Source organism: Carcharhinus amblyrhynchos, unplaced genomic scaffold (assembly GCF_965287045.1).
Source record: "Carcharhinus amblyrhynchos unplaced genomic scaffold, sCarAmb.v2.hapA chromosome_1164, whole genome shotgun sequence".
NCBI classification, from domain to species: Eukaryota; Metazoa; Chordata; class Chondrichthyes; order Carcharhiniformes; family Carcharhinidae; genus Carcharhinus; species Carcharhinus amblyrhynchos.
The window spans coordinates 23,271-35,539 of NW_027650904.1; the positions used below are offsets into that span (position 1 = coordinate 23,271).

The 12,269-nt window shown below is 53.6% G+C and overlaps 1 protein-coding gene across 1 annotated transcript; it reads left to right on the top strand.

Moving 5' to 3' along the window:
* Window positions 1-1,009: 1,009 nt before the first annotated feature.
* On the top strand, window positions 1,010-10,371 carry LOC145340577 (histone acetyltransferase KAT8-like; the record flags this gene model as incomplete). Its single annotated transcript, XM_080185045.1, has 3 exons — window positions 1,010-1,397; window positions 7,637-7,711; window positions 10,196-10,371. Coding segments are annotated over exons 1-3 (591 nt in total), but the record flags the coding sequence as incomplete, so codon positions are not given.
* Window positions 10,372-12,269: the final 1,898 nt, after the last annotated feature.

Consider the following 12,269-nt stretch of genomic DNA (forward strand, 5'->3'; position numbering starts at 1 on the left):
CGGGGCGGCTTGGCGGGGAGAGAGCCACCAATCAAAGGCCGGCCTCAGCCTGCATGTTAATGAAGGAGGCGGGCCAGGGGGGGGGGCCAGGCAGCCGAGCCACCAATCCGCGTGTAGGCCAGCACTGCATATTAATAAGGGGCGGGGCACGTGTGGAGATGGGCGGGGCGATCGGCAGGAGAGTAACCAATCAGCATGCGGGCCTCCTACATATTGATGAGGGGGCGGCCACGCGCTGAGATGGGCGGGGCGGCTTTGCGCGGGGAACCACCAATCAGTTGGCGGCCGTCCTGCATATTAATATAAGTGGGCGGTTCGCCTGACGAGTTGGGCGGGGCAATTTGGCCGCCAACCCACCAATCAGCGGGCGACCACGCTGCCTATTAATAAGGCGTGACGTGAAGGACCGCACGGCACCAATGGACAGGGAACTGGGGCTGAATATCAATGAGGCAGTGGGCCGGTCTGGGCAGTTGGGGGGCGTGGTTGCAGGCTGATGCGCGGCTGCGGGTTGGACGGGAGAACAATGAGTTGTGATGATGGCATGAAGTGGAACCGACCAATGGGGTCCCTGCATAATAATGAGCGTAGACGTCATGGTCTGGGGCAGGGCCACAGGAACGGACCAATGGGGCGGCGAAGCCGCTGAATATTAATATCTGATGACATCATTGGGATGCTTGGTCAGGGAGGCAGGAGTTGCGCGCAGGCGCACCACGAGGGGGAGGAGCAAGCGGGGAAGGCCAGGGGCGCTGACCAATGTGCTGGCGGCGGCTCTGCATAATAATGAGGGGTGACGTCAGCCCGCTGCCTCTCGGGCGGTGGAAGTAATGCGTCATGGAGGGACCGACCAATGGGATGACGATAAACATGCATATCAATGAGGGGTTACGTCAATGCGCTGTTTGGCCAGACCAGTTGTGCGCAAGCGCAGTGCCGGCCGGCCGTCGGTAGGCGCAGGCGCAGTGTCGGCCGGGGCAAGTTGTGCGCAGACGCAGTGCCGGCCGGGGAGAGGTGTGCGCAGACGCGGTGTCAGTCCGGGAACGGCGGTTCGGTAATGGCGGCGGTAGCGGCGGCTCAGACCCAGACGGTAATCGGCTGCATCAAGACGGAGGAGATGGAGGCGGAGGAGAGCGGAGGGGGTGGCGGAGGAGGAGGAGGAGGCACGCCGCTGCTGGTGGAGGTGAAGCGGGAGCCGGGGCTGGAGGAGTCGCCGCCGCCGCCTCCCTCACAGCCGCGCCGAGTGGGAGCGGAGCCGCCCGCGGCATCTCCACCCAGCGGCACCAGCCGGCACTGCAGCAACTCCTCCAGCACCAACAACACCTCCTGCAGGGAGCAAGAGGTGACCGTGGAGATTGGAGAGACCTACCTGTGCAGGAGGGCAGACAACAGCTGGCGTAAGGAGCTATCCCTTAAAATACTCCCCATGTAATCCACTGTCCCCATACCCAGCCCTGCATCGCCCCCAAAAAGTGTTCACTGACCTCCCCCGGCGTTGCTCGCCATGATAGAGAGGTGGTTCCCATCGCACTGACACCAGCTTCTCCAGCACCAACAACACCTCCTGCAGGTAGCAAGAGGTGACCGTGGAGATTGGAGAGACCTACCTGTGCAGGAGGGCAGCCAATAGCTGGCAAAAGGAGCTATCCCTTAAAATACATACCCCTAAAATCCCCCCATAATGTGCTGTCGTCACACCCACCCCTTACATTGACCCTGAAAAGTGTTTACCGACCTCCCCTGGCATTCCTCGCCATGATGGAGAGGTGGCTCCTGTTGCACTGACACCACTGCCAGCTCCTCCAGTGCCAACAACACCACCTGCAGGTAGCGAGAGGTGACCGTGGAGATTGGAGAGTCCTACCTGTGCAGGAGGGCTGAGAACAGCTGGCGTAAGGAGCTATCCCTGGAAATACATACCACTAAAATCCCCCCGTAATGTACTATCGTCACACCCACCCCTTACATTGACCCTGAAAAGTGTTTACCGACCTCCCCTGGCGTTCCTCGCCGTGATGGAGAGGTGGCTCCTGTCGCACTGACACCACTGCCAGCTCCTCCAGTGCCAACAACACCTCCTGCAGGCAGCAAGAGGTGACCGTGGAGATTGGAGCGATCTACCTGTCTGTGCAGGAGGGCAGACAAAAGCTGGCTTAAGGAGTTCACCCCTAAAATACCCCCACACTCCCAAAAGACCCACCCCTTCCAATCCCAGCATTCCCTCACCCCCTTGTTGCCTACCTCCCCCAGCATCGCTCACCGCCATGAGGAGCTGGCTCTCACATTGCTGACGCCGCAGCCAAGTTGCAGAGAGGTCGCTCTCTACGCACTTGCTTTATTATTGCCAGGTTAAAGTCCAACAGGTTTATTTGGTATCACGAGCTTTCGGAGCACTGCTCCTTCATCAGGTGAGTGGGGAGGTAGGTTTCGCAAACACGGCGTATAGAGGCCAAGACAATGGCAGGATAATGGAGTGCGAGTCTTTACAGGCACAGTGCGAGTGGAGAGGGTTAATCAGGTTAAAGAGGTGTGGATTATCTCAAGCTAGGACAGTTCGTAGAATTTTGCAAAACCCAGGCCAGATGGTTGGGTTATAGATAGTGTGACACGAACCCAAGATCCCGAGGCATGGTACATTGGGGAGACCATGCAGACGCTACGCCAACGGATGAATGAACACCGCTCGACAATCACCAGGCAAGACTGTTCCCTTCCTGTGGGCGAACACTTCAGCAGTCACGGGCATTCAGCCTCTGATCTTCGGGTAAACGTTCTCCAAGGCGGCCTTCACAACAGCGCAGAGTTGCTGAGCAGAGACTGATAGCCAAGTTCTGAGGACCGTCTCAACCGGGACCTTGGGTTTGTGTTGTGCTATGTGTAACCCCCATCATTTAGCCTGTGTTTTGCAAATTCTCACACACTATCCTGTCTTGAGATAATCCATACCTTTTTAACCTGTGCTTAACCCTATTTCCATTTACACTGTCTGTACCTGGAAAGACCTGATTACCTGGAAAGACTCGCATTCCAACCATTATCCTGTGATTGTGTCTTGGCCACTATACGGCGTGTCTGTGAAACCCGACTCCCCCGCTCAGCTGCTGAAGGAGCAGCGCTCCGAAAGCTCGTGATTCCAAATGAACCTGTTGGATTTAACCTGGTGTTATGAGACTTGTTACTGTGTTTACCCCAGTCAACATCGTGATGTCACATGTATTGGGATACAGTGAAAAGTATTGTTTCTTGTGTGCTATACAGACAAAGCATACCGCTCATAGAGTACAGAGGAGGAAAGGATTTGATTTATTATTGTCACGTGTATTGGGATACAGTGAAAAGCATTGTTTCTTGTGCATTATACACGCAAAGCATACCGTTCATAGAGTACACAGGGAAGAAGGAGAAGGATTTAATTTAATTTATTATTGTCACGTGTATTGGGATACAGTGAAAAGTATTGTTTCTTGTGCACTAGGGATGGCAGAGCGGGTTAGCACTGCTGCTCGATTCCCGGCTCGGGTCACTGTCTGTGTGGCATCTGCATGTTCTCCCTGTGTCTGTGTGGGTTTCCTCCGGGTGCTCTGGTTTCCTCCCACAGTCCGAAAGACATGCTGGTTAGGGAGGATTGGCCGTGCTAAATTCTCCCTCAGTGTAACCTGAACAGGCAACGAGAAGATTTTCACAGTAACTTCATTGCAGTGTTAATGTAAGCCATCTTGTGACCTTAATATAATTACTTAACTTAGGAGAGAGAGAGTAGAATGTAGTGTTACAGTCACAGTGAGGGTGTAGAGAAAGATCAGCTCAATGCGAGGTAGGTCCATTCAAAAGTCTGACAGCAGCAGGGAAGAAGCTGTTCTTGAGTCGGTCGGTACGGGACCTCAGACTTTTGTATCTTTTTCCCCGACGGAAGAAGGTGGAAGAGAGAATGTCCGGGGGGTGGGGGGGGCCTTGATTATGCCGGCTGCTTTTCCCCGAGGCAGCGGGAAGTGTAGACGGAGTCAATGGGTGGGAGGCTGGTTTGCGGGATGGATTGGGCTACATTCACCACCCTTTTGTAGTTCCTTGCGATCTTGGGCAGAGCAGGAGCCCAGACCGAGCTGTGATACATCCAGAAAGGATGCTTTCTATGGGGCATCTGTAAAAGTTGGTGAGAGTCATAGCGGATGTACTGAATTTTAGATCGACACAGGGCTATGGGGAGAGACCGGGGCAGTGGGATTAGTTTGGGGATTGAAACAGGGCAAGGGGGAGAGAGCGGGACAGTGCGGTTAGTTTGGGGATTGATACAGGGGTAGGGGGAGAGAGCGGGGCAGTGGGATTAGTTTGGGGATTGAGCTATGGGAAGATAGCGGGGGCAGTGGGATTAGTTTGGGGATTGAGCTATGGAGAGAGAGCGGGGCAGTGGGATTAGTTTGGGGATTGATACAGGGCTATGGGGAGAGAGCGGGGCAGTGGGATTAGTTTGGGGATTGACACAGGGCTATGGGGAGAGAGTGGGGCAGTGGGATTAGTTTGGGGATTGAAACAGGGCTATGGGGAGAGAGCGGGGCAGTGGGATTAGTTTGGGGATTGATACAGGGCTATGGGGAGAGAGCGGGGCAGTGGGATTAGTTTGGGGATTGATACAGGGCTATGGGGAGAGAGCGGGGCAGTGGGATTAGTTTGGGGATTGATACAGGGCAATGGGGAGAGAGCGGGGCAGTGGGATTAGTTTGGGGATTTGAGCTATGGGGAGAGAGCGTGGCAGTGGGATTAGTTTGGGGATTGATACAGGGCTATGGGGAGAGAGTGGGCAGTGGGATTAGTTTGGGGATTGAGCTATGGGGAGAGAGCGGGGCAGTGGGATTAGTTTGGGGATTGAGCTATGGGGAGAGAGTGGGGCAGTGGGATTAGTTTGGGGATTGATACAGGGCTATGGGGAGAGAGCGGGGCAGTGGGATTAGTTTGGGGATTGATACAGGGTTATGGGGAGAGAGCGGGGCAGTGGGATTAGTTTGGGAATTGATACAGGGCTATGGGGAGAGAGCGGGGCAGTGGGATTAGTTTGGGGATTGAGCTATGGGGAGAGAGCGGGGCAGTGGGATTAGTTTGGGGATTGATACAGGGCTATGGGGAGAGAGCGGGGCAGTGGGATTAGTTTGGGGATTGATACAGGGCTATGGGGAGAGAGCGGGGCAGTGGGATTAGTTTGGGGATTGAGCTATGGGGAGAGAGTGGGGGGCAGTGGGATTAGTTTGGGGATTGATACAGGGCTATGGGGAGAGAGCGGGGCAGTGGGATTAGTTTGGGGATTGATACAGGGCTATGGGGAGAGAACGGGGGCAGTGGGATTAGTTTGGGGATTGATACAGGGCTATGGGGAGAGAACGGGGGCAGTGGGATTAGTTTGGGGATTGAGCTATGGGGAGAGAGGGGGGGCAGTGGGATTAGTTTGGGGATTGAGCTATGGGGAGAGAGAGCGGGGCAGTGGGATTAGTTTGGGGATTGAGCTATGGGGAGAGAGTGGGGGGCAGTGGGATTAGTTTGGGGATTGATACAGGGCTATGGGGAGAGAGCGGGGCAGTGGGATTAGTTTGGGGATTGATACAGGGCTATGGGGAGAGAGCGGGGCAGTGGGATTAGTTTGGGGATTGATACAGGGCTATGGGGAGAGAGTGGGGCAGTGGGATTAGTTTGGGGATTGAGCTATGGGGAGAGAGCGGGGCAGTGGGATTAGTTTGGGGATTGAGCTATGGGGAGAGAGTGGGGCAGTGGGATTAGTTTGGGGATTGATACAGGGCTATGGGGAGAGAGCGGGGCAGTGGGATTAGTTTGGGGATTGATACAGGGCTATGGGGAGAGAGCGGGGCAGTGGGATTAGTTTTGGGATTGATACAGGGCAATAGGGAGAGAGCGGGGCAGTGGGATTAGTTTGGGGATTGATACAGGGCTATGGGGAGAGAGCGGGGCAGTGGGATTAGTTTGGGGATTGATACAGGGCTATGGGGAGAGAGCGGGGCAGTGGGATTAGTTTGGGGATTGATACAGGGCTATGGGGAGAGAGCGGGGCAGTGGGATTAGTTTGGGGATTGATACAGGGCTATGGGGAGAGAGCGGGGGCAGTGGGATTAGTTTGGGGATTGAGCTATGGGGAGAGAGCGGGGGCAGTGGGATTAGTTTGGGGATTGAGCTATGGGGAGAGAGAGCGGGGCAGTGGGATTAGTTTGGGGATTGAGCTATGGGGAGAGAGTGGGGGGCAGTGGGATTAGTTTGGGGATTGATACAGGGCTATGGGGAGAGAGCGGGGCAGTGGGATTAGTTTGGGGATTGATACAGGGCTATGGGGAGAGAGCGGGGCAGTGGGATTAGTTTGGGGATTGAGCTATGGGGAGAGAGCGGGGGCAGTGGGATTTGTTTGGGGATTGAGCTATGGGGAGAGAGCGGGACAGTGGGATTAGTTTGGGGATTGAGCTATGGGGAGAGAGTGGGGGGCAGTGGGATTAGTTTGGGGATTGATATAGGGCTATGGGGAGAGAGCGGGGGCAGTGGGATTAGTTTGGGGATTGAGCTATGGGGAGAGAGCGGGGGCAGTGGGATTTGTTTGGGGATTGAGCTATGGGGAGAGAGCGGGGCAGTGGGATTAGTTTGGGGATTGAGCTATGGGGAGAGAGCGGGGGCAGTGGGATTTGTTTGGGGATTGAGCTATGGGGAGAGAGCGGGGCAGTGGGATTAGTTTGGGGATTGAGCTATGGGGAGAGAGCGGGGGCAGTGGGATTAGTTTGGGGATTGAGCTATGGGGAGAGAGCGGGACAGTGGGATTAGTTTGGGGATTGATACAGGGCTATGGGGAGAGAGCGGGGCAGTGGGATTAGTTTGGGGATTGATACAGGGCTATGGGGAGAGAGCGGGGCAGTGGGATTAGTTTGGGGATTGATACAGGGCTATGGGGAGAGAGCGGGGCAGTGGGATTAGTTTGGGGATTGATACAGGGCTATGGGGAGAGAGCGGGGGCAGTGGGATTAGTTTGGGGATTGAGCTATGGGGAGAGAGCGGGACAGTGGGATTAGTTTGGGGATTGATACAGGGCTATGGGGAGAGAGCGGGGCAGTGGGATTAGTTTGGGGATTGATACAGGGCTATGGGGAGAGAGCGGGGCAGTGGGATTAGTTTGGGGATTGATACAGGGTTATGGGGAGAGAGCGGGGAAGTGGGATTAGTTTGGGGATTGATACAGGGCTATGGGGAGAGAGCGGGGCAGTGGGATTAGTTTGGGGATTGAGCTATGGGGAGAGAGCGGGGCAGTGGGATTAGTTTGGGGATTGCTACAGGGCTATGGGGAGAGAGCGGGGGCAGTGGGATTAGTTTGGGGATTGATACAGGGCTATGGGGAGAGAGCGGGGCAGTGGGATTAGTTTGGGGATTGATACCGGGCTATGGGGAGAGAGCGGGGCAGTGGGATTAGTTTGGGGATTGAGCTATGGGGAGAGAGCGGGGCAGTGGGATTAGTTTGGAGGAGGATGCAGGAGATTTTGACAGTCCTGGGAAACCTGAGTGTCTGGGTACAGCTACCCGTTGCGCTGTTCAACTGATGCATTGCTGGACATCCGCTTTCCTCTTTCCCACTAACCTCGTGATTTCTGATCCCCTACTGCAGATTCTGCGGAGGTGATCCAGTCCCGGCTGAATGAACAGGAAGGTCGCGAGGAGTTCTACGTGCATTATGTGGGCTGTGAGTATTTACCTGGGTGGGGGAACCTCTGTATCCGCCCCCTCGCTGCTTGTCCTCTTCCCCGTTCTTTCCTTGAGGAGTGTTACACGGACCCACGCCCTTCTAAGCTGAGATCTGCCAACTCAGCAGGGAGCCCTGAATGGGAACCAGAGCTCTCTTGCTCCGCACTGCTGTGCTCCCCACGTCTACGTCTCCTGTGCTGGCCTGAAGGAGTGCGGGGGGAGTTTTTTATTTAATAGGCGGCACAGTGCAAGTGAGCACTGCTGCCTCACAGTGCCAGGGATCTGGGTTCGAATCCCAGCTCGGGTCACTGTCTGTGTGGAGACTGCACATTTTCCCCATGTCTGCGTGGGTTTCCTCCGGTTGCTCCGGTTTCCTCCCACAGTCTGAAAGATGTGCAGGTTAAGTGGATTGGCCATGCTAAATTGTCCCTTGGTGTCCAAATATGTGTAGGTTAGGGTGGATTGGCCGTGCTAAATTGTCCCTTAGTGTCCAAAGATGTGTAGGTTAGGGTGGATTGGCCATGCTAAATTGTCCCTTGGTGTCCAAAGATGTGTAGGTTAGGGTGGATTGGCCGTGCTAAATTGTCCCTTAGTGTCCAAAGATGTGTAGGTTAGGGTGGATTGGCCATGCTAAATTGTCCCTTAGTGCCCAAAGATGTGTAGGTTAGGGGGATTAGCCATGCTAAATTGTCCCTTAGTGTCCAAAGATGTGTAGGTTAGGGTGGATTGGCCGTGCTAAATTGTCCCTTGGTGTCCAAAGATGTGTAGGTTAGGGTGGATTGGCCATGCTAAATTGTCCTTTAGTGTCCAAAGATGTGTAGGTTAGGTGGATTGGCCATGCTAAATTGTCCCTTAGTGTCCAAAGATGTTTAGGTTAGGGTGGATTGGCCATGCTAAATTGTCCCTTAGTGTCCAAAGATGTTTAGGTTAGGGTGGATTGGCCGTGCTAAATTGTCCCTTAGTGTCCAAAGGTGTGTAGGTTAGGGTGGATTGGCCATGCTAAATTGTCCCTTAGTGTCCAAAGATGTGTAGGTTAGGGTGGATTGGCCATGCTAAATTGTCCCTTAGTGTCCAAAGATGTGTAGGTTAGGGTGGATTGGCCGTGCTAAATTGTCCCTTAGTGTCCAAAGATGTGTAGGTTAGGGTGGATTGGCCGTGCTAAATTGTCCCTTACTGTCCAAAGGTGTGTAGGTTAGGGTGGATTGGCCATGCTAAATTGTCCCTTAGTGTCCAAAGATGTGTAGGTTAGGGTGGATTGGCCATGCTAAATTGTCCCTTGGTGTCCAAAGATGTGTAGGTTAGGGTGGATTGGCCGTGCTAAATTGTCCCTTAGTGTCAGCGGTCTAGTTAGTGTAAATGCACGAGTTTACTGGAAGACGGCCTGGGTGGGATTGTGGTCAGTGCAGACTCGATGGGCTGAATGGCCCCCTTTTGCCCTGTAGGGATTCTGTTCTACTTTAATTGTGGCCTGAACCTGTCATTGAGCTGGGAATGTTGGAAACAGGAGCTGTGAAAGTCCTTCCTTTCCAGTACCTTTCCCACACGGAGTCGTGTGCTAAGGCAGAGCTTGTCACTTGCCACACCGAGCCATTCATTAAAACATAGAAACGCAAGCAGGAGGAGGCCATTCAGCCCTTCAAGCCTGCTCCACCATTCAGTGAGCTCAGTGGGTTAGCACTGCTGCCTCACAGTGCCAGGGACCTGTGTTCGATTCCCGGCTCGGGTCACTGTCTGTGTGGAGTCTGCACGTTCTCCCCGTGTCTGCGTGGGTTTTTCCTCTGGGTGCTCCGGTTTCCTCCCACAAATGTGCTGGTGCATTGACCGTGCTAAATTCGCCCTCAGTGTACCAAAACAGTGTGGTGTCTAGGGGATTTTCACAGTAACTTCATTGCAGTGTTAATGTAAGCCTACTCGTGAGAGAGGTGAGAAGTGTTAGCTCTGGCAGGTTGCTCTTCCCTTTGTCCGACTGCCCCGTTTTGTACCCGTGATGACAGATCAACACATCAATAGCCCTCAAAATACGATTGGTTCCAGGTGGTCAAAACCATCAAATTTAAATTTAATAGGTTCTTGGTATCTAAATGCCTGATTCAATTTGATTGACTAAATTTGAAAGCCTGTTGTCTTGGTAATCCTGCTGCTTGGCCTTCGATACGAATGTTTTAATTTGTGTTCTCTGTGTACTCGCATTTTTTAAACTTTCTAAGCACAGGAAAAGAACCACCTTTTAACAGGACCATGCAATCCCTGCCCCAAGCATTTACAATTTAATAAACCCCAAAATCTAACATCCCACCTCCCAATCTACAATTCATCCACCCAATTTCCCAACAATAATTAGCAACTACAGACATACTCGCTATAATAAGGGCGATCAAGCTTTCAGAGAGTGAGATCAATGACCACTCCTCAGTGAAGAAAAGATCTTTGTTTTCTTCTTCCTTCTCCCCCTCTTCATTCTTCCTCTCTCTTTCTCTCTCAGTCAATCGGCGTCTGGATGAGTGGGTCGATAAGAACCGTCTAGCCCTGACCAAGACGCTGAAGGAGGCGGTGCAGAAGACCAGTGACCAGTACCTGAGCGAGCTCTCCGAACAGCCCGAGCGGAAGATCACTCGCAACCAGAAACGCAAACACGATGAGATCAACCACATTCAGAAGGTGAGGGTGGCCCTTCGAGCCTCTATCGTCCTCCCCACCCACACCCTCCCCCTTCCCGTGTCCCCCGTCCCCCATTCCCCATCCCCTGTCCCCCATTCCCCATCCCCTGTCCCCCATTCCCCATCCCCTGTCCCCCATTCCCCATCCCCTGTCCCCCATCCCCCATCCCCCGTCCCCCATTCCCCATTCCCCATCCCCCGTCCCCCATTCCCCATCCCCCGTCCCCCATTCCCCATCCCCCGTCCCCCATTCCCCATCCCCCGTCCCCCATTCCCCATCCCCTGTCCCCCAATCCCCATCCCCTGTCCCCCAATCATTTAGAGTCTCTGGTCGTCCAGCCCGAAAGACTGAGCGTGACAATTCGCAGGGGTTACTCCGACATGGTGAGGTTGGCACTGCTGCCTCTCAGCGCCAGGGACCCGGGTTCGACTCCCAGCTCGGGTCACTGTTTGTGTGGAGTCTGCACGTTCTTCCCCCCGTGTCTGTGTGGGTTTCCTCCAGGTGCTCCAGTTTCCTCCCACAGTCCGAAAGATATGCAGGATTGTGCTAAATTGCCCCTTAGTGTCCAAAGATGTGTAGGTTAGGGTGGATTGGCCGTGCTAAATTGCCCCCTTAGTGTCCAAAGATGTGTAGGTTAGGGTGGATTGGCCGTGCTAAATTGTCCCTTAGTGTCCAAAGATGTGTAGGTTAGGGTGGATTGGCCGTGCTAAATTGTCCCTTAGTGTCCAAAGATGTGTAGGTTAGGGTGGATTGGCCGTGCTAAATTGTCCCTTAGTGTCCAAAGATGTGTAGGTTAGGGTGGATTGGCCGTGCTAAATTGTCCCTTAGTGTCCAAAGATGTGTAGGTTAGGGGGGATTGGCCGTGCTAAATTGTCCCTTAGTGTCCAAAGATGTGTAGGTTAGGGTGGATTGGCCGTGCTAAATTGTCCCTTAGTGTCCAAAGATGTGTAGGTTAGGGTGGATTGGCCATAAATTGTCCCTTAGTGTAACCGAACAGATACCAGAGTGTGGCGACTAGGGGATTTTCACAGTAACTTCATTTCAGTGTTAATGTAAGCCAATCTGTGATACTAATAAAGTTAAACTGTCGGTCGGGGCTTGTACTAATTGAAGGCAGTCCAGAGAAAGTTCTCTGGGGTAGGGAGGGATTGATTGTCTTACGAGGAGAGGTTGAGTAGGTTTAGGGTACTCGATGGAAGTTTAGATGAGCAAGAGATGTCCTCATTGAGACGTATCGGCGTCTCCGGGAGGGAGTGGATGCTGAGGGATTGTTAATCCCCCCCCTTGTGGGAGAGTCTGCAGCCAGAGGGGGACATAATCTCGGAGCTGAGGGATTGCCCACTGAAGACAGAGGTGTGGAGGAATTTTTTCTCTCGGAGGGGAGTGAATACGTGGAATTCTTTACCGCAAAGAAAATTCCAGCACGGAACAGGCCCTTCAACCCCTCCGATCATGCTGCCCCCCTGACTGAACTAAAACCCCCTACCCTTCCGGGGACCATATCCCTTTATTCCCCATCCCATTCATAGACTTGTCCAGACGCCCCTTAAAACTCACTCCCGTATCCGCTTCCACTCCCTCCCCCCGAGTTCCAGGCACCCACCCCCCTCTGTGTATAAAAAATCTGACTCGTACATCTCCTTGCCCCTTAAACCTGTGGCCCCCCCGTGTAATTGACTCTGCGGGAAAAAGCTCCTGACTATCCACTCTGTCCCTCATCATCTTTATCAGGCCTCCCCCTCAACCTCCAGTGAGAACAAACCAAGTTTCTCCAACCTCTCCTCATAGCTAATGCCCCCCGTACCAGGGGCAACATCCTGGTAAATCTTTTCTGTAACCCTCTCCAAAGCCTCCACATCCTTCTGGTAGTGTGGGCGACCCAGAATTGAACTCTATAT